This window comes from Motacilla alba, chromosome 7 (genome assembly GCF_015832195.1).
Source record: "Motacilla alba alba isolate MOTALB_02 chromosome 7, Motacilla_alba_V1.0_pri, whole genome shotgun sequence".
NCBI lineage: Eukaryota > Metazoa > Chordata > Aves > Passeriformes > Motacillidae > Motacilla > Motacilla alba.
In genome coordinates, this window is record NC_052022.1 from 16,348,433 (window position 1) to 16,369,813 (window position 21,381).

Sequence of the window (21,381 nt, forward strand, 5' to 3'; positions counted from 1 at the left end):
AATGTCCTTCTTTCAGGAAAAAAATAAAAGCTGTATAAACTTTAGGAAACCTTACTGATGAGACTATGTTCTACTGCTTTTGAAAGCTAAATCATTTCAAAAATAGAATCAACATACATGATAATATGCTTTAAAATTCTAAAAAATACAACTTAAGAGCATATGCACTTTCTTGAAGTATATGTGGAAGAAAAACTGACATGGGAGTGAAATATTTCTTCATATAATTTTCCATGGCACACTCAGCTTTAGGATTTTCTGAGGGTCCAGTGACAGTACAGTTGTAGCTACTATCTGACAAATAAAGGAGAGATGAGGCTTGCATTTTGATGTGGAGTCTTATTTTACCAGCTACGATGGGAGAAAAAGCACTCAGGCTTTCAGGCATGTAAGCCCTTTTCCCGATGAGAAGCCTGAAGCAGGCTGGAGAGAAGCAGCAGACTGAAGCTGAACTCAAGCTGAGAACAATTACATCTATCCATTACAGCATGCCTACAAATAATGGTATTTGTTATCTATGGAGGGTCTTAAAAGAGGTGAGGAAGATGATGGAGGTTAATCTCCTAATCTCCACATGACACCCTGCCCCAGCTCTGCGAGAAAACCTCACAACCAAACTGTGCAGCTCTGCCAGCACACTGGTGTCAGTGGCAGGCAGAAAATACTCACTTTCCTTTGCTGCTGTTATGACAACAAAAGTATTGGCATTGCTGCATCAAAGAGCTTTTGTTCATTAAGTTCCTGGTGTAATTGTGCTACCTCTCAGGACAATGTGAACTAGCAGAAGTGCTTTGATACACCCTGCTGACATCAAAGGGGACTCTGCCCTCATAGTAACAGCAGCAATTTTGCAGTGGGGATCAGGCCAGCTTGCAAGCCAAAGATACACTGAATTGGTTTTGCTTCTAAGCACAGATCTGGTACAAGGTTGAAGACTGAATATTTGAAACAGTTTGCAAGGAACCAGGCAAGAACAGGAAAGGACAAGAGCTAGCATGTTTACTATGGCCTCACTGCGTCTGCTTCGTGGAGTCATGTCTTTATCTAAAGAATGGTTATTGGAAAAGGTGGCTATGCATTTTTAAGACTCCTAGAATGGGCATGCAACATGATTTCTTTTTTTGCAAACATCACTTGGGTGTGCCACATAATACAATGCTTAGATGGTAACAAGTTAAAGAGCCGCGCAAAAGAGCACCCTAAAACACTTCAAGAAACCTGCACACTAAAACTCCCCAAACTCACCACTTTCAAGCAAGTTAAGGAGCAGCTCTTCATCTGCCATGGAGGATACACTAATGAGCCTGCTATTTTCACTTTGGCATGAGAGAGAAGCATCATTCCAGCTCTTCTGCTCTTTTTGAAGTCTGTAGCAGTTGCGATTGTGCGGGTACCAGCCAGCGTCACAACGAGTGGCATGATACTGCCATGTATCTTTAAATGAGCACACCAAGTTCATACATGTTAGACAGAATTGCAAAGCTTATGCTATGTTCATAATATGTTCAGAGATTTTTTTTTTTAACCTTAAAATGCTGAAAACAGAGTTTTCCAAGATGACTTAAGGAGGCCAAAACACCTGCTCTATGGATCACCTACCAAGCAAACTGAAATTTCTTTCACTTTAGTTGATGATTGAACCATCATAAAAATCCCTGCAAATTTTGTGCTCCATTTATATAGCTTTCTTCTCTGTGTGCCACTGGTTAATTCCATTCACACTGAAAACTTTTCAACTCATCAGTGTGGCTCTTATTGTAATATAAAAGAGAATGAGCATAAGGTTGGGGTAAGGAATAAAGTAAATGCTATTTGTATTAAAATTGTTTGTTCTGAGACTCTCAACAAAGAGTGCTTTGTTTTCAAAGACTGAATTTAAACAGAAGAAAGTGTTATTACATCAGTTAAAGTAAATTGTATTCAACTGAAACTAGCAAATTTAAACTAGCAAACCCACACACTTAGTCCAGCTGTGACTCTGTTCTGCTGACTTTATAGTCAGGTGGCATCTCTTGCTCTCCTTGCACACCCACAAATACAATACAGTAACACTGACACACTTACCCAGTGTTTCATGCTCTGTCTTATTTAAATATTTTTTGCATACAAAAGGCAATCCAGAGTCACATAGATAACTGTTCCAGCCATACTTCAATCTTGGATTAATCACTGCACAATGATTTTCTTTATAACGGTTATCAGAGACATCTGAAAACACATTTTTGAGAAGCACAAAATTACAGAAAATCAGTTCTTAGTTGTAAAAATGGTGTTGTAAGGTTCTCTGCAACTTCTTGAATTAATGTATAAACATCCCTGCATACCCAAACTTCTAGTAATATTATACCAGTACTATGGATAGTTGAACATTTACCATGAATTACATGTGTGGCAATGCCTCCTTGGCTGCTGCTCTCAAATGAGAGGCTGAAACAAGCTTGAGTGTCTGTAACTGCTGGTGGACAGGCTTCAAAATGAAGCAAACCAACCCACAAAACTCATGTTAATGAGGTAATGATAATTACAGCTTGTTAACATAAACAAATTGAAACGCCTTTCCTCCATGAAAGTAGCTACAGTTTTAAAATATGCAACTAAGGAACATCTTTAAAAGTACAAAAGGACTAGACCATTAATGCTGTGAAGAGATAGATCTCACTTGATGTTATATCCCTAGACAGGCTTTCAGTTCGTGAATATGAATAAATATTTCTACCAAAAAAAGTGCACTCATTCACTGAATTCAACTTTCAAACATAGCTGTAGGAACAGCAGTGCTGTATCAAGCTGCAGTTATAGACAGCATATAATTATGCTGCTATAACATATGCAAGAGGAACATCAAGTACTTGCTCTCCAGTTCACAAACATTAGTGGTGCTCCATCTGACCACTGCCAGCCAGCATCTTCATCCAGGCGATTCAGGCCCATCCACAGCATCATGTCTGTGGAATTCAACTGCCCTGAAACAGAAAAAAATAAACAAAGTAATACTGCATGCGTTCCCCAAGCTTTAAGTATCTACAGGCATAGACCTGCTGTCCTGACTTGTTCCAATTGGAATAAAACAAAACTTCAAAGCACTCTCTAGAAAGTTCAAGCTAGTTGGCTTTTTTTTCTGTCCTTAGAAAAAGTAACTTACTTTGTTAATCAACACAGAGATGAAAAGGAATAAACTCAGAAACCTGAAATCCTTCAAAAACCACTCATTCTGCAAACCCTTCCTGTACAAGTTGTTGCTGACCTTGGAAGTTAAATCTAGAACAAGCAGCTACATAAATGCTAGCCTGTTTACATAAACACTAGCCTGTTTCAGCTTTTCATAAACCAAACAACTTTCAGAAACCTTTACAGCCTTGCAGGCATATCAAAAAGCCAATGAAATATTTTTAAAACTTCCTGTTAGCTTATATCCTTCAATTGAAAACCAGCAATAGTGGGAAGCAATGAACAAGAAATCTGAGGCAACCTTTGCATCAGAGCTCCACCACCCATTCCTCCACTTGATTTTCTCCACTCACACTAAAACACCCATGAAATACTTGCTTTCAGAAGGCTCTGCACAATTTGTTTGAGACATCTGTTCCAAGAGGAAAAGCAAATTGCTTATCAGAGACGGAGTAACATGTATGCATAGAGCTGGAATTTTTTCCATGCAGGACATTTACTTTAGGCCTGCAGAAAAGTTCCTATCATTCCTATTTGATGAAGTCCAGCTTACAAGAAAAACTTAGCAGGAGAAAGGGACACCAAGGTAGATTGCAGAGAAGGTAAACACATGCATAGTTCTCCAAAGTAAACAAACACACTCCCTTACCACAGCTGCAAGATGAATAGGAATCCCTGTGGGGAGGGAGAATTGAGAAAATGACACCCTCACGTAACACCACCACTCCTGCACTTCAGTTTATTAAGGTGGGCACTTACCTTCATCCTTGCTCTTTCAAATAGCTCTACTGAGGTGTGTTACATGACACAGCCCCACAAGCAGCCATGGGAGAGACATCACAGAGGGTATTAGGCTCCAAAGCTAATCCCTTTGCACAGGTAAAGAGGAAATCTACAGGTTTCCTACAAAGTTCCCAGAGCAATGTCTACTCACTGCTTAAGTTACTAATGTAGTCCTGCTCATCGGGGTCGGTGACACTGAGCAGGTCCCCTCCTTGCAGCTGACAGGCAGCCCGAGCCTCACGCCAGCTCAGCACGGATGCCAAGTTGAACTGGTAGCAGATGTGTGTGTTGGGGTTCTTCTTCCAAAAGATGTCACAGCCACTCTCTACTCAGAAACAGATTTGTCACCAGCTGCCCAAGACTCCAAACCAATCAGAAACACAACACCTTGAACAATTTAATTAATCAATGACAGCAGCATCCCAATGGAAGCAGGATTATGATTGCCTTTTCTGTTACTTTGTGAACACAAATAGGGAAATAGGGCACTAGTGAAATAAAATGTTGCTCCAAATTTCATATGGTAGATAAAACACTCGGGAGCTGATCTGCAGCTGGTGGTGATTTTCACAACTCTCTTGAAGCCAACACAGCTACATTTTAATTTATTCTGGCTAATTATTTGTTTCTAAAGCTGAATGTTGAAATATCCAAACTGTGAATACCTCACCCAACTTGTGGAAACACTCACTGGATCTCCTTGGACCTTGTACTCAAGAGAATAAACTTACTTTAATTAAAAAGGATAAGCAAGGCTGCAAATACTACCCATTTTAACAGCTGCCCAGAAGTTCTCACTACAAAGACACATTTACAGCTGTTTTTAAGATGCTTTGGAACAGAGATCTGAAATGTAGCTTGAGCAGGAAAGGCTTTTCCAAACCACTTCTACTGATAGAAGATACTATTTTGCTCACTTATACAAGAAGCTGAAATATTCACAAAGATTATAAATCCAAAATATTTTCAACAGCAAGTATTTTTAAAGCTATTGCTTTCTTGTATTTTAGGCCCGAGACATATCCAAGCAGTGCACAGAAGAAAAGGAATGTGCCAGATGCAAGGCAGTCCAAAGCAGAAGGTGACTTTGCAAGGGCAGCCCTTAGGTTACGTGTTCCACACAAGCTGCCTGTGTATCACTAGGACAGAGGGATTTGGCTGCAGGGTAAGGTCAGTGGGATGCACAGAATAAGGTCCTTCTGCTGCCCCCTGAAGTTCTGCTGGTGTGATGAGGACTTTGAGTCTCAAAGGTCAAACGATAAACTATAACAAATTTACTTAAGTCTTCCTTTGTGCTTTTTAAAAAGACATTCCCTTCTAACAGACGGGAAGTAATCCAAAACCAGACTGTGTCCCAGCATTACTAATAAAGAACAAACTCTTGGAGGGGGAGGAGAGAAGACAAGCAACATCTTACCAGAATTTGGGCAAAACCCCCATTTTTCATCTTGTTCATAGTGAGTTGTTGTGGCACACCACGCAGATTCCTTTCCATCTCTGGTACACTCATAATACCACTTGTTGTTATATTTAAATGGAAAAGTGCATGGGAAGCCAAAAGAATTTCCAAGCAAGGTGTATGTTTCTGGGAAAAAAAAAAAAATAAAAGCAGAGATGAAAAGAATGCAGACCACAAAAAAAATTTTTGCCTCCATATGTTATTATTCCTGTATTTAGCAGCAGTGATAAAAATAAAATGTCTAAATTGACTTTAAAATTTTAATTTATAATTGATAACACAGCATTACTAGTGTGAGCAGCATAATTTCAGTAAATAGAGTATGGAAATAATAACTGTGAAATTTGTCACCATGAGGAGCATTCTTGTAACTTACTCCATTAACAAAAAAAATCCCAAACAAAAATCCCAAACAACCCCCAAAATCTGATCAATTAACACAAAGTCTGCATCTACATTTCAGAAAAAACATATAAAAACCCAATTAGTTAAATCAGTCCACACTCAGATGCAAATTCTACTCATTTATTAGTCTATGACAGATGAGTAATTTAACATTATTCCCCTGCTTCTCCTACTCTTTATAAAGTGAATTTCTAATGTGTTTTCCACTCTCTTTGTCATTCTTTGTAAAAGAAAATGTACAAGACAAAGGAATATTAAATAGACTTTTTAAAATATCTTTTTATCCTGTGGAGAATAATAACGTAGCTAAAGAATTGATGCTCCATACATCTGTTGCCACAATCAATGCCTTACAAAATATTTAAATATTTTCCTATTGTATTTTGAGGACCAAAATATCAAGAGAATCCAGTGCAACTGAAAGCTGTAAAAATTTTACCTCATGAGTGTCTCCTAAATCTCAGAGCATCCAAAAAAGGTCAAAGAACCACAACCACTCTTTGAATGAAATTGTTTATCAAAGATTCCACATTGATAGCCTTAAGACCAAAGTCCTTCAACTACAAAATCAGTACATACTGCCAAGTTCCTAGAGGTTTCCAGAGTTAATGGCTGGCTGTGCACATATAAAAGAGCAGTTTACACATTGTAAATCCCCTTCTGATGTGAATGAACAAAAAATACAAGGAACAGGTCAAAAAACAAATCAAGATTGCTTAGATTGCTTTTCTGTCTGCATGCTACCATCCTGCCAGCTACCCAGCTACAGAGGGATTATCTCAGTCCTGGCAAGAAACCAAATTCAATTGCTGCAGACCTCTTACCACACTTGCATATATATATATATATATTTTTTTTTTTTTTTTTTTTTTTTTTTTGAAGGTAGCTATCCCTCACACCCCTTGCTTGGTGGACTAACAGGCTGGCTTGCCTTTGCATGTGCATAAGTTGTGGCAGAAGGTGAAAACAGAACCTGAAAGAGATTTTGCCAACACAATTCAATACTTTGGAGTACCTGCCTAATGCTGATCCTCTCCTCACCTCTCTGAGATGTTGCAGTAATACGGTTAAACCAGGTCAACTTCCATCTCACTGTGTGTACATGGCAAATGTGTTTGACTTTTCATGGATTTCTATATTTTCTGTCTGGTCTTAAGTATGAATTCCATTAGGTTTTTAAAAAGAGGTTGGGCACTGTAGTACTTTCCCAGTCTCAAAAACTTACAGGTCTCAAAGAAAGAGTTTGGTGAGAGCAGAGGCTGAGCTACATCTACAGGGGAAACCACTAAGACCAGATCTGGAACACCAAACACCCACTTGAGTGGGGAAAATCAACAACTTCAGTCTGAGACACTGTGCAAACATCAGGCCTCTCCCTCTTACAGAAATGCTGAGGAAGGGGAAAAGGTTCAGGCTGTCTCTTGCTGTTTGAAGTCAGTGGGTTTATCTTAGTCCTTAAACCTAGAAAACTGTTCAGGTCTGCAGACCTGGATCTTGATGTACATTCCTACACCTTCACTAGCTGCACAGCAGAATTTATCAAACTTCTGATCTCTGTTTCAAAGTTTGGCACGTTCAGAGTCCAGGTGCAGAAGGTTGCAGACATTGGTCCAGGCACACTGCAATTACAGACTGATTTTCAGTGACAGGAACTCCAAATCCATTCTTATCTCTCTTTGGGTTTATCTGATAATGGAAGCAGCAGGACGGGCAACAGCAAATCCTTAGAAACCCTTTTAATTTTACAGATTATTTGAAATGAGCATTTCCTGGTTTGCAAGGATACTGGTGGGTTTGGGGGTCAATTTAACAAAAGAATATCAATTGTGTGGTATGCTCATCTCAACCACTGCACATAAAAAACTCCACAAACTTTGAGGCTCAAACTGCAATAGAGACTGGAAGGGATCATAAGGACTTGATCTCCCCCCACCAGAAGTTGTGAAACTTATCCCACCTACCGTTTCTATGACAAAGTTTTATTCTTACCTTGAAATGGGTGTTCACAAAGGTCTTCATCATAGGACATATACTGTTTCCATTGACATGTAGATTTTTTTTTGGCCACAATATATTTACTGTTTTCAACTGCTAATTTGAACTCTGATACACCAACTAACAGTTTTCCATCACAGTTCCACCACAATGAGTATTGAGTTGAATCACATTCAAGCATAGCTAGTGGCTGCTCTGGTTTGCTGATGTTCAGCCCCAGACAGGTGCTACTGCCAATGTTGAAAAGACGACGGTTGGATGCCCATTTCCATAACATCTTTTCTGAGAGCTGACCGCAGTCTTCCAGAACAAGGCCAGCTCTGTCCACTTTAATGCACAAGCTGGAGTTTTCGCTCTGGATAATAAATATCCCTTTATCTGTAGGTGGAAGAAAACATAACAAACTTTCAGTCTGTAGAACACTGCACTTGATTAAATATTATTAAAAGACAGATGTTTTAATTGCAGCTACTTAGGAAGAAAACTGAAAATATCTATCAGAATAACTGACACTCAAAAAAACTAAGGAGTACTGGTCTAATTTTACTGTGAGCTGGTTTTTCTAAACATGTGGGCGACTTGCAAGCTCACAAAAATAAAACCAGATAATACTTCTCAAGTTGGATAGCCAAAAATAACCCCAAACAAAAACAAGAGGTGCCCAAAAACATCAGTCATGTTTAAAGAAAAAAGCCACTGGTCTCCAAGACAGAGTAATGGTCACAGTAATGGAGAAAAGGTTTAAGTAATACAAGTCATGCTGTATACTGCAAAATAATTCCCAATGTAGAAGACATTCTCCCAATGGGAGAATGCAATCAAAGTAAAAGCTAAATATTTTAAGACTGACATTGCCATATTCATTCTTTACTGTACAACTACAGAGAAAGAAAGAAAGAAAATAAGTTGCATTGTCCACAGGACAAAAGAAGAGCAGGATTTATCTGTACCATTAGAACTGGGAGCCAAGGGTTAAAGTATGCCTTTCCTATTTGATACATTTTGTTCAGCCATCTGTGACTACCCTCCACAAGAGCAGATGTTGTGGGGCTAGCCTTACATCCCAGATTTTTTGGAATCACATAGAAATTCCCTGAAAAATGTGACATCATGTTGTAAGTATGTGAAAAAAGTCAGCTGTTTAATGTCTTGGGAGCAGAAGTTTAACTGATCATATAGACTGAAAAAAAAGAGGAACTGGAAATCAGCAAAATGTAAGCCTGTAACAGCCCAGCTATTGATTCACTCAGAAATCCAATGGTAAATAACCCAGGGAGCTCATCTCACAATATATGTGAGATATTTTATGCCTCTGGAGATTGTGTGTTGAGAACCTGAGCAGCACCTCCATTTTGCCTTCAAATTTTACAGTGATAATTTCTGCCATGCATACTTTCAACTTCCTGTAATTCACTACACCTTGCATACTGAAGCACTAACTATGACAATAAAAAATCCCTCTCAAATTGACATAGCCCACAAATGAAACATGAGATGCAGAGGACCACTCAGATGCCATGTCTGAGTTTAGTGCATAGAGCTTAGGTGTGGCCCTAAAAAAGGAAGATGTCTCAAGCAGCACTGTGACAGTGCTGTCTAACAAGCACACAGGAGATCAGCTCAACAATATAACGTGCATACAACAAGCAGAACAGAGAGGATACGGATTATGGAGAGGTTTTTGGTTACAGATTCTGCAGATTGTGGCCCTGCTAACAGTGGCTGTTTCCCCCATGGCTATAGAGACTGGCAGGCTGATGGAGCAGGAGCAAGCCCTTCTGACTGGCAGCAGGTGAAAACCAGTGAAGTTTTGCAGTTCGTACTGGTTTCACCCTTCTTATCCAACCCAATCCTCCATGGGCAACACAGGTGTCTCTATTTACATGGCCAGAAAGAGTTTCTGCCCCTCATACTATGGGTATGTCTTTTCCACAGCAGTCTTATCTTTGCTGACCAGAAAATACACTGTTAATTTGCTAGGTAACTAAAAACTGTGATGTTAGCACTAGTAAACTCTTATTAATGAGGTTAATTCACCAGGATACTCAGATCCACTCGTAGATTGTGAGTTTGAGGAAGTTTATCTATATCCAAAGCTTTCAGCATCTCCCATACAGCACCTTCCTGGGATGGGGGGAGCAAGACCACAACCCAACGGATTCTCAACCTTTGAAAGCCTTTATCTGTAAGGCCCTTAAGAGTTGCAGTAACTGCTGAGAAAAGATAAGGTTCTTTCCCAGTGTACACAAATAACCCATCTGGATGATCTCTGTGAATAACGTCCCTTTTGCATTCTGGGGCAACTTGTGCCAAGAACAGCCAGACCATAATTCTTGAGCCCCCTTCCAAATGTGGTTTCCATTCCCCACATACAAAATGCAATTGGCAAGAGAGCTGTGCTTGCTTGCCTGAAGACTGCCAGGAAACAGCCAGCTCACCGCAGAAGTAAGGCATGAGAGATGGCAGGCTCAGTGACAGCTCCACGAGCTCCCGCTCTGCTCTGTCTTTAAGTGGGGCAATGAGACAACTGGAGCAACATCAAGCCTGGGAATGCCTCCAGGCTCACCTCTTCTGAGCTTGCAAGGCTACACTATCCATTTTACAGCTGCTCACACAGATGGGTTTTGTTACAAAGCTCCTGGTGTCAGGGAGAGGTCTGTGCCCAAAGTCCTGCAGCTGAAGAGCTGCAACGGAGCTCTGTTGCCCCAGAAGACTCCAAGAGGAAAGGATATAACCTGTGCTTCAGAAACTGAATGGGTGAAGGGAAGTCTTTAGAGCAGATCCATTTGTCTACATCCATGCCCCTCCACACAAGGACAAGGTGACAAGAAACGTATTCCTAGAGATAAGCCTGGAGATGATGTTCAGCCCCAGATGAAGAGCTAATTGCTGACCAGTACCTCCAAGTTCCTGTTTACTTGGGCTCAAAACAGCTAATCGGGAATAAATGGCTGTAACAAAATTAGGCGAAGAAGATAGCTTCATTTCCTTCCTCCTTACCTCCCATTTCCTTCCCTCCAAAAAAAGCAGAGATAATTGCTTATGTGATAACAAAGAAAGTAACTGCCATTTACTGGAAATGAGAATAAAACTATCGCTATTCTCCGCGGGTGCACGGAGGACGGCAACGGGCAGGGGAATAAGAGGCAGTGAGGACGCGAAGCAGAGCCAGCGGGGCAGCCCCCGGCCCCTCGTCCCGGAGCGCGGGGAGCCGCCGGGGCTCGGCGGGGCGCGGGCAGCCCGGCGGCCCCGCACGGCGGCAGGCTCGGAACGCCCGGGGCGAAGGGCTGTGCCCGGGGCCCCCGCCCGCCGCTCCCACCCCCGGGCCACCCCGAGGCGTCACTCACTCCGCAGGGAAGACACCTCGTCCCGGCCGAGGGCGGCGGCGCCGCGGGCGCCCAGCAGCAGCTGCAGGAGGAGGAGGAGGAGGCAGCCGGCCAGGAGCCGCAGCCGCACCGCCGGCATCGCCCCGGCGCTGCGCCCGCCCGCTGCTGCCCCGCTCCGCTCAGCCCCGGGCCCGGAGCCGCCGGCCCTGCCCCGGGGAGGGCAGAGCGGCGATCCCACCCCGGCGGCGAAGGAGGGGCGGCCACGGGGAGCGGCCCGCGGGCTCCCCCCGTGAGGCTGCGACAGGGGGGCGGGCAAGGTCGCGCCGGGAAATGCCGCTCGTGCGGCTCGGGCCGTCTGCCTACGTCAAAACTGTGGATTCACATGGACAAAATACGCTGTAATAACCTTATTTTCCATCTGAAAACACGTACTTTCTCTTGCCTGTACCCCAAGTACTTTTATCTTAAAAAGAACACAAAACACAGAGGGACATTGGCGGTGGGAGGCCACCGTCAGCACACCTTGCTCCTAGGTTCGCTGTTCTGGGCCTGAACTGTCCCAGACCCCGCTCGAAGACTTTTTTTTTTCACTAGGTCAGCTTTGACCTCGAAGTCATTTTGTCTTTTGGCATGAGGAAAAAGAATTGCCATCTTCCATTTTGTTCATCTCTGTCTTCAGTCATATATTTGCAAGGGCTGCCCCCCTTGGGCTGAGTTTCAGTCTTGCAGAAGGTCAAAAGCAGAACCTCTTGGTTAAAAATAAAGTAACTTTCTGGGAATCCACAGGACTGTTTGGTTTTAATCCGCAAAAAGCATGTTTCTGGTGTATTCTTTATGCATAGCAGACAAGTAAGTATATAAATGTGTACATAAGTGTAAAAAAAATAAATGCAGCGCTGGAATTGGGACTGTTCCCCCATGTCTACTTCAATCATGATAGAAGGATGGAAAAGAGAAGCCTCTGGGCTTGGGGAAACATCTTTTTGTTGGTTGGTAGAAGGACTTAAGAAGCAAGAGAAAATAAACACAAAGAAGTAGGTAAGTGGAGGAGTTTCTCCCCATTTAACAAATGATAAAAGGGTCTGAGAACACGCAGCAGGAAATACTGCTGCAGAAGCTGGTCTCGAGTGATCTGACTTTGCAAGGCAGAAGGCTGTAACTCTCAGTGGTGTACCTCTTCTCAGGAAAGCTGCATCCTTCTGAAATTTTCAGATTCTGGGAAAGAAGCTTGTTAATGAGCCATTTATGAAAATCTGGCCATTCGGACTTGCCTACATCTCTTCTGAAGGCTTTGGCCACTGCTTTGAGAACTGAGCTCCAGAAAAGGGCTCTCTTGCTCTCACACTGAGAAATTCAGCTCTGTTCGTGATAGAACAGTTAAAAATAACAGTGCCAGAGAGCAAAAATGAAGCTGCTGCAGGAAGGAGTCCCACTTCAACCAGATTTTTCTGCTGATTTCAGCAAGATCAAAGTAATCACATTCTGATTATGTATTCCTAATAATTATCTTATCAAAGTATTTTTGTAAATATTTTGCTAAATGCAAATTAGCAACTTAATTAATTCTAAGTGTTTTTCCTTGCTATTTTTACTTGGTATTGACTTCTTTCTCTTTGGCTAAACAGTTTTTTACTGTCCTCAGTCTATTTTGTTCTGATCAAACTGGTAAATCCTTTCTAGTGCATACTGACCTGGCTATTTATAGCTAAGGTATACTTATTAATTTACAATAATAAGAATTCTTGGCTGGAATAATGGCTTGTACAACCAACATGACTGGCAACATTTTCTGAAGTAAACTCGATGGCAGTTAATAATACCTTGCTTATTAAATGGTATAATTCTCCAATTTTTGGGGATGAGGGTGTTCAGGTTTGAAGCTTTCTCTGTCTTCTTCAAGGCATTTGCTGTATTGATTTGGCTTCTTTATTTCATTTTCTGTCTGGAACCCACTTTCTGTAAATATTTTTTCTTCATTTCTTTGTTAATGGCCTGTTCTCTTCCTTTTTGTGCATACACATATACATATGTGTCTATATATTTATATATATATATATATATATATATATATATATATATATACACACACATATACACTTGTTTGAGCTGATCTGCCTTTTCTATTTAGGTACTCTTCACAAATGTTAATTCCCTTTCCCTATCTTTTCTTAGACTTCACCTTCTGTGTGAGATCTATACAAAGATAGGAATCCAGTGCATGTTCATGACCTGCATCCACAAATAAAAGCCATCATTAAATTCACACTAATTCAATTTGCTTACAAACCCATTGCTTTTGCAAGGCACACACACAGATCCAGTGTGTAATGTGTTCAGCACCTCCTTACACAGTAATTTCTGCTCGTAATCTGGAGTCGGAACATAGGTCTCATTTTTTCCCTAATCTGCCAGAGTGGGAATAACAAAAACACCTAGTAAGAAAATGAAGGCCCAAAATTCCTTGCATTAGTAATGCCCAGCAAGCAATAATTCAATTTATTTTGGAGGCACGGTCCAACATCTTATTTGGATATGAAAAATGACAGTTCCTAGGCATCCTGAATCCACTCCCCAGCAGCCTTGGGCTGAGTCTGGTGTTAAGCTGTGGAATGAGCCATGTTCTGGCAGTCTGTGCTTCCCCTTGGCAAGCCTTTTGTAGCTGCAGTGTGCTTGGAGTCTGGGCTTTGTGGCTTTCTGAACCCTAACCCTAGGTATAGCCCTAACCCTAGGCTGAAAAATTGATTCACCTTTCCTTTCCCTTCTAAGTTTTTCTTTTTACCCCAGAGACAGAAAACTACTCTCATTTATCAGCTTTTCCAGTCATGTTTCAACTGGATATAGTCATTACAGGCACTGCTTCCACCTTCCCAACCTCCTCTGACACATCCCAACCAGTGACACCCTTTTTCCTTTCTGCAGCCCCACCTGTGTGTTTCTGTCACACCACTCCTGTCTCCCATGCTCAGAGGTAATTGCTGCAGCCACCAGGCTCTGCAGTTTCTGTCCCTGTCAGCTCACCTTGGTTAACACAACCTTACAGAACAGTCTGTACTGGCCAATTTCAGGTTAAGTCAAATCCCCAGTTGTAAATTGCCAGCTTTATGTTTATTAGTTGGAATGTGTTTTTTTTTCCTAAATGTGACTTCTTAATTTTATTTGTTAGCCAGTTAGCTTTAGGCTAGAAACTTATTTTTTATAGTGGAAAAACTCCTTTAAAGGGTGACAAGAGCATTACTAAGAGTTTATGCTTCAAAATTCTGCTAAATAGCAGCTGCTCTTTCACAGGTATGAAATGGAGAGTTACTACTTACGTGGCTCTTACTGTGCCACATGAGCTATCCCCAGGTGAATCCTTACCTTTCCAAGCCCTCCAGTAAATGCTCACTTGGCACAAGTCTAGAATAGTTTGTTATAGTATACGATTTAGTAATAGGTAGAAATTTTACTTTTACTATAAATCAAACATGTCAGACTAGCTGTTGATTGGCAGTGATATCGAATTCAATAGCAGGCAGATATTCATGTAGTTCATTTGATGTGGCATTAAGGGAAAAAATCCAATATTTAAACACTTGCAATTAAACATAAATGGCCAGTAAGGCCAAAGCTGCCTCTGGCCTATCCCTCTTTGTTTCTCAAAGCCTTTCTTGACCTTATACTTTCCATTTGAGATGCTTGGCAAAACTATACCTGCTGTGTCATTCATCCTTCAATGTAACTTTTTTGGTCACTCTTGTTAGTCCTGTTCCTGTGAAATCAATAGAAGAATGAAGCAGTTTTTGCAAAGATTTGCCAACAAAGGAATGCCTAACGTGTTCCCAAAATAAAGCTATTAATATTACACTCTAGATTTAGTAGAAGACTCTGAACAACTCAGGAAGAGCAGACAACCACTAACAAAGTACTATCAGTCCAGTTGGAAAAAACTTGACTGGGTGTAACACTTGGAACAAATATATATGCTTGCAGAAATTCTAGGGCATAATGTTTGCTCAGTGCTGACATGATTTCACAGGTTGGGAGAGGGTGTGCCTTTGCACCTTGTACACTCCTTCCCACAAGAGCTGATCATGTTTTCTCAGCCGTGCTTACACGCTCCAAAATTAGACTCCAAAATCCCACAGCTAACATAAAATACTTACTGTGCTCATTAGAGAGTACATGCATGGGGAAATCCAAAGAAATTTACTTTGCCTCTTTCATTAACCAATTTCTTCTCAGGTGAAATAATCCTTGTGTTAGATAACTTACTTTGTATTCAATAAAAATGAGTAGACAGATTTTTTTTTTTGTTATCTTCAATATTTTGCTTTCTGGTAAATCAGATACGTAGAGTCAGTCTCATACCTGAGGATTTATGAACCAGCATTCAGGAAAGGGCTAAAGAGAAAATCTGCACTTTGCTGTGTATTTCCAAAAAGATATTGCTGCTGTTACCCTGTCAGAATGGGTAGATCTTTAGCTTTAAGTAGCTTTTGTGCTATTTGGAATCTGTACGAAAGGATCATAGAATGGTTTGGGCTGGAAGAAAACCTAAAGATCATCCAGTTCCAAAGAAAGAAAGAATGACATATGTCATCAATCAGTGTTCCAGAAATAGGCTGCTTGCAACATTCATCCATTAAGTAACTTCCTTGAAAAATGAAAAAAATGAAAAAAAATCTAGACATTAAATTTCATGTGCTGTTTTTTAAAGTGGGGAGGAAAATAATTTCTAAGGTATGCCAAAGCATGAACAATTTGCTAAGATTTGTGAAAACATGTGAAAACAGTGATAACAACACAGGACAAAATCTAAAATGAAGAATTAACAAAAAACCCCTTATTATAAAATGATTCTATTTTACAATCTTTATTCAAGGTCAAATAACTCCTTTTTACACAAACAAGTTGAATGCTTTACTGGTTTCTTTCAAATAGATGAAGCTAAATTTTGTCTTTTTTTTATTTTTAGATTGTTTGTGGTAAGTTTTGGGGGGCAATAACTCTGTTGTACACACTGCAAAATAAACTTGAACTTCTACATAAAGGCAGATGAGGCATGGAGAGTATTGCACTTGACACCCAAATCTCGTATCCCAGACTCACTACCCACTAGTTACATTACAAAACAAACAAATGCAATCTGGACATTTACAATACAAAATTTCATGCACCTTCTATTAATCAAATGAAAAATTATCCATTTAACATACATTACTGAAATTACTATTCTATAGGGTGTATGGGAGAGAAAAATACCATAAAATTGCTGATGATTATTCTTTTATTCAATTTAACCCATTAGTGAATAGAAGTATTTTTATTAAAAAATGTTTTGGCCAATCCCAAGGTCCAGCCTCGGGTCAAAACAGTGGTTTTGAAAACAGCAGAAAGACTTTTTCATCCCACTTACCACACACAAACTCACTTATAGCTTGGTGGAGGAAAAAAAATTAAAAAGAGAAAAACATGAACTTTGATAAAAATTCTACAAAATGAAAATTATATAGTTAATAAAAATGGATGAATACCACTCTTGTTTCTGGGGTGAATGCCAAGTGAGATCTTCAAAGTTCTTGAAATCTGGGGGTTTACTCAAAATTTATGATCTAAATTAATGCTGCTAAAGGACGGCTCATATGTATGAGTCGAGTTGATACCCCTCAATAATAGAAAACTTCCTCACCAAGTCCTTCTATTTTCTCTCTTCTGATGAATTCTTAATTGTTTGAGTGATTTCCATCCTGACAACTTGGAAGGTGCACAGAAAATGTATAGTACAGTCAGTCACAGCAGGGAAACTGCAAATCATCCTGCCTGGCTCCTGTAGATCTTTGATAATTTAGAGAGAGATTGTTAGGAGGAGCAATTGGACTTTAAACATAACAAATTGGATCTCTGCTGATAATCAGAAGACACAAGCGATGGGAAGAGGGTGAGAAGGTTTGGGAAATGAAATCTACTGTAGGAACAGGGAATGTAGAGCACCAAGCATTTGACATGAAATGCAAACACCACTTTGTTATTAACATTTGAAGGCTGAGATATGGTGGAATATTGAAATGGGCAGCCTACAGGAGAAAAGCTTTCAGCCCTAATAGTGAGCAGCAAAATCAGATTTTAGAAACAGAATTTAAAAGGCATTTAATAAACAGGATAGATTTTTATGACTTGAAAAGTAATAAAAATATTTTCATTTATTTTGGAGAAAGTTTATAATTTGATGACTTCTACATGAGAAATAGAAGAGTAACAGATAACCTACATGGGTGAATCCAGATTTCCCTAGTCCCTTAGGCAACCTTCACCCAAGTGGAATCTCAGCAGACTCAGGGGCCAGCTTTGCATGCCATGAGTTTATCCATGTGCCAGGGAAACAGGATTTGGTCCCACGTGTAACTTGAACTGACATCTGTGGAAATCTAGTGGTTGGAAGAGCCACAGATGTGAGCCTTTATCTGTGCAGTTTCAACTGTGAGATGTGCAGGAATACCAGAACACAGATGTGAATCTGTTCCAGTTTAATCACAGCCATCATTTCCATTGCACTGCTATAATTTTGGTGGTTCTAGCATCGCCTTCTTTCCAAAGGCATCTGATACTATTTCTTTTTGCACAGATACATGTATATAGGTTCTAATTCACTAATAGACAGTATTAATCAGTTTGTTTAAACAAAACAATCTTTGTAAACCAAAGCTAATAGTTTCACTGAAACTAGATCCACATCTGTAGCCAATGACTCCAGTAGGCTTTGGATCAGGCCCTAAAACAGGCATGGGTCAGAGCTAGCTAATATACCAGTCTCAGTTCCAGATATTGTGGAGGATATGGAGACTGAAGTTGCACAGACTTGGTAAATATTTATTACAAAATGGACAACAGCTTTTTCAGATCAAATACATTCAGATCAATACTTTTTCAGATCAAAATCCCTATTTACCTTAGGGAATGTATGTGATTATTTGTAACAGTGCCAAAGTACCTTTGATTTCTAAGTACCTTCATATGTACATTTTGACCATCTATTTCAAAATAGCAAAAAATGCAGCTGAAAAGTGATATTAAAAATAAAATTCATTATTGTTATCTTAAAGTAGTCCAATTTGTAATTTTTCTATGTCAGCATGTTAGTTACTTTTATAGTTTCTTTATCCAGTGCTATGCATACTAACAGATTACAATTAAAAATTGCAATTCATTTTTTATTAGCTAAAATGGAGATTTAAAATTCCTCATTAACATAATGGAAATGAATATTAAGTGAAATCCTTAGATCTTTTTGTTGTTTAGTTTGAGGGGAAAACAACCAAACCAAACCTAAAACCAAACAACTCAGCCCAAAAGAAGTGAATATGTTATTATGCACAAGAATAAGCAGTTTGGCTGCTGGGCATTGAAAAAACCTCACAACTATGGACATATCAACAAAAATTACTGTCTTTATGTGTGGTAATAAACCTTTTGTGTGAATATTTCTGCATGAAAAGGGCTCCTGATCCACTTTGTGTGATGGCCCAGCATGTGAGGTGTATTGTGAGCACCCAAATCATTTACAGGATGTAAATGGTGAAATGGAGTTCTGCTAATCCTCTGGTTTAAAACTGTGTCTACTGGGGTCTCTAATTTACAAATATTTTTTCCTCTGTATTCTTTTTACTAGAATTCAAAAGAAAAAAAAAAAAAGCAGTCTGTGTCTGGAGCAGAAAACAACTGCAAGTGAATAAGGCTTGATTGGCTTGATTTAACTTTCCCTGAGATAATCCCAGGGCCTAGGTCCTTAAAGAACATCAAAGAGCAACAAGGAAAAGAAAGAGAGAAACAGGACAAGAAAGAAGAATTAGAGAAGAAATGTTTCTGTATAACTTACATTTACAGAAGATGGGCAATATCACTACTTTTTTTTCTGGTGAGAAACTATTCATTCACACAGGTGATATGAGAAAGCTCAATCCTCAGTAGTTTAAACTGCATTCATTAAAAAACCAAAATATTTTCTAAATTTAAACCAGCCCACCAAATAGACTGGTACAAATACATTCCTAAACACTAATTTATGGGATTATGTGTATGGACAAAGTAGTATAAAGTTCACTGTATATATCTAATTTAACAAAAAATAAGTTTACATGATAATTTAGAATCCTCAGTATTAATGACAAAATTAAAATTATTTGTGATGCCATTTTTAAAATATGGGGCCTGTAACAATAAAGGGTCATTTAAAAAAATATTTCTACTAACCCTTACTACTAATATGTTATCTTTATTTGTCCCAACACAAGATATATATTCTCTAACAGAATGGTTATACCACTGCAATTTGTAAACAAATATCACATAATCAGCTGAGAAGAAACAAGTTTAGATTTAGATTCCTGCCAGTAAAATTAAGTTTGTAGTGTTGGAGGTGCTAATAGAAGTCTGCAGCCATGGGTCTTTTATGCAGATCTTGGTTCTTGTAAGTCACATTTTTAAAAGTGGTTGTTGAGCCTCTGTACAGTGGATTTGTTTCCTAAAAAAACAAAACCAAAACAAACAAACAAACAAACACCCAAACAAAAATATATTAAATAGGAGTCACACAATGTTTGTCTAGAAGTAATGTATCTTTGAGGGCTTTAGAATAGCTCTTAGTAGCTCACTTGAGTTGCAAGCCACTGAAATGCAGACTGATCTGAATTCAGGCAGCACAAACCAGCCTGGGCTCAGGAACATGCTTCCCTTCACATCAGCCTCCCAGATTAAAGTAATGCACATCATCTAACAATACCTCATTAAATGTGTCTGATAAAATTTGTGTATCAAATCTGGCAGTTAGACCTTTATAAAACCACAGAGAGTGTCTCAGCAGTCAGATGTGACTTGTCATGGTGCTCTTGTCACATACAGTACCTACTGTGTGCTGGGAGAAGGGTAAGTCTCACCTGAGCTTTCCATCCTGGCCTCTCACCAATCACTTCCTATCCTTTCCTCTTGTGACAGAAAAGAAAATTAAAATGTTTCTATCAACTGTATCCTTCCCTTCCATCTTACCATATCTATCTCTCCTGAAGGATCAAAAAAACATTCTCAGGTGGCCTTGCCTGTAAGTTAGTGATTTTTCCCAGATCAAAAGCTGAAAGGCTGACAGTGCCCATTCTTGGAAAAAGTTGCAATCACAGGACTTTGTAGGAGAGTGGAGCTGTGTGAGCACATTGTCTGTCCTCCTGACACCCACCAGAAATGCTTACTCAACATGCTTTTTTTGAAAAGATCCTCAGAAGCCCTAAAGCTTTTGCAAAAGAGCAAAAAAAGTCAAGGGCGGAAGAGAAAGAAGGAAAGGGAACATGTGGTGCAAGTTTACATTAGGTGCCCAGAGCTATAGTTAGAAAACAAGACCTGGATTTCTCTGTCCTTTCCCCTGCATTTGGGACAGTTCCATTCACTTCTGCTCGGTGGGAGTGGGCTTGGATCATGACAGAGGCCAGGAACAACCTCCCTTTCCTACACAGCTCTAAACAGGCAGAGGGCTACACCTTGGATGATCATACAGGCAGACAACAGCATTGTTAGGATTAATGGGAGACTGGCTACTAATTAAAAACTACTAATAAAAAAACCAGTAATCTACACATTCTTACATGTGGAAGAAATTAAACTAGGAGATGAAACACTAGATAATATAATTTTCATCCACTAAAGGATCATTATTTTACTCTACAGAATAGTAAATGTGGCAAAAACCTACCAGCAAAATTTATCAATTTAAAAGAACAGAATCAAGACCCAGAATTTTAAAGGCAGCTGTGCATCATGTAACCAAACTGAAGAACCTTGTATAAAATCAATGAATTTCACATACCGTTTGCCATTTAACTTTGGATTTTTCTGCTTCAAACTTGGCCACCTCTTTTCGGTCTTGAAGTGACACCAACAATTTCCATATACAAAGCAAAACAATGCCAATGAGGAGGATAGCAAGGGTGACACCCACCACTATCATTGGGATATTTGGATGCTGTGCACAATCTGGGGAAACAAAACCAGTTATGACTGTGGATAACCAATCAATAAATTTTAGGCAATTAAAAACAGTCAAGAGATGTGCTGAGATTCTCATTTGCCATAAGCTGGGCACGCCTTTTTCTTCAAGTTCATGTTATTTTTCTCCTGCTAGCTTCCTAAAGAGTCTGAAAAATATTGCAATAAAATGTTTTATACATTATTTGTTAACTTATTCCACTGCTCTTTTACCATGACAATTAGCAACTGCTGGATACA

At 39.6% G+C, this 21,381-nt stretch overlaps 2 protein-coding genes across 7 annotated transcripts in view; both read right to left on the bottom strand.

Moving 5' to 3' along the window:
• PLA2R1 (phospholipase A2 receptor 1) overlaps nucleotides 1–11,412 on the bottom strand; it is a 37,147-nt gene extending 25,735 nt beyond the window's left edge. Inside the window, exons 1-7 of the mRNA XM_038143036.1 lie at nucleotides 11,158–11,412; nucleotides 7,805–8,188; nucleotides 5,369–5,536; nucleotides 4,103–4,276; nucleotides 2,850–2,963; nucleotides 2,065–2,208; nucleotides 1,246–1,434 (exon numbers count right to left, since the gene is read on the bottom strand). Of these exons, the coding sequence (XP_037998964.1) occupies nucleotides 1,246–1,434; nucleotides 2,065–2,208; nucleotides 2,850–2,963; nucleotides 4,103–4,276; nucleotides 5,369–5,536; nucleotides 7,805–8,188; nucleotides 11,158–11,275 (1,291 nt within the window). The 5' untranslated portion in view covers nucleotides 11,276–11,412. The remainder of the gene's footprint in view (nucleotides 1–1,245; nucleotides 1,435–2,064; nucleotides 2,209–2,849; nucleotides 2,964–4,102; nucleotides 4,277–5,368; nucleotides 5,537–7,804; nucleotides 8,189–11,157) is intronic.
• A 4,552-nt stretch (nucleotides 11,413–15,964) lies between these two features.
• Nucleotides 15,965–21,381, bottom strand: part of ITGB6 (integrin subunit beta 6) — a 59,551-nt gene continuing 54,134 nt past the window's right edge. For all 6 annotated transcript variants that reach the window (XM_038142547.1, XM_038142551.1, XM_038142549.1 and 3 more), the window contains 2 exons: nucleotides 20,963–21,129; nucleotides 15,965–19,633 (listed from right to left, as the gene is read on the bottom strand). In XM_038142547.1, coding sequence (XP_037998475.1) covers nucleotides 19,532–19,633; nucleotides 20,963–21,129 — 269 coding nt within the window. In that variant the 3' untranslated portion in view covers nucleotides 15,965–19,531. The remainder of the gene's footprint in view (nucleotides 19,634–20,962; nucleotides 21,130–21,381) is intronic.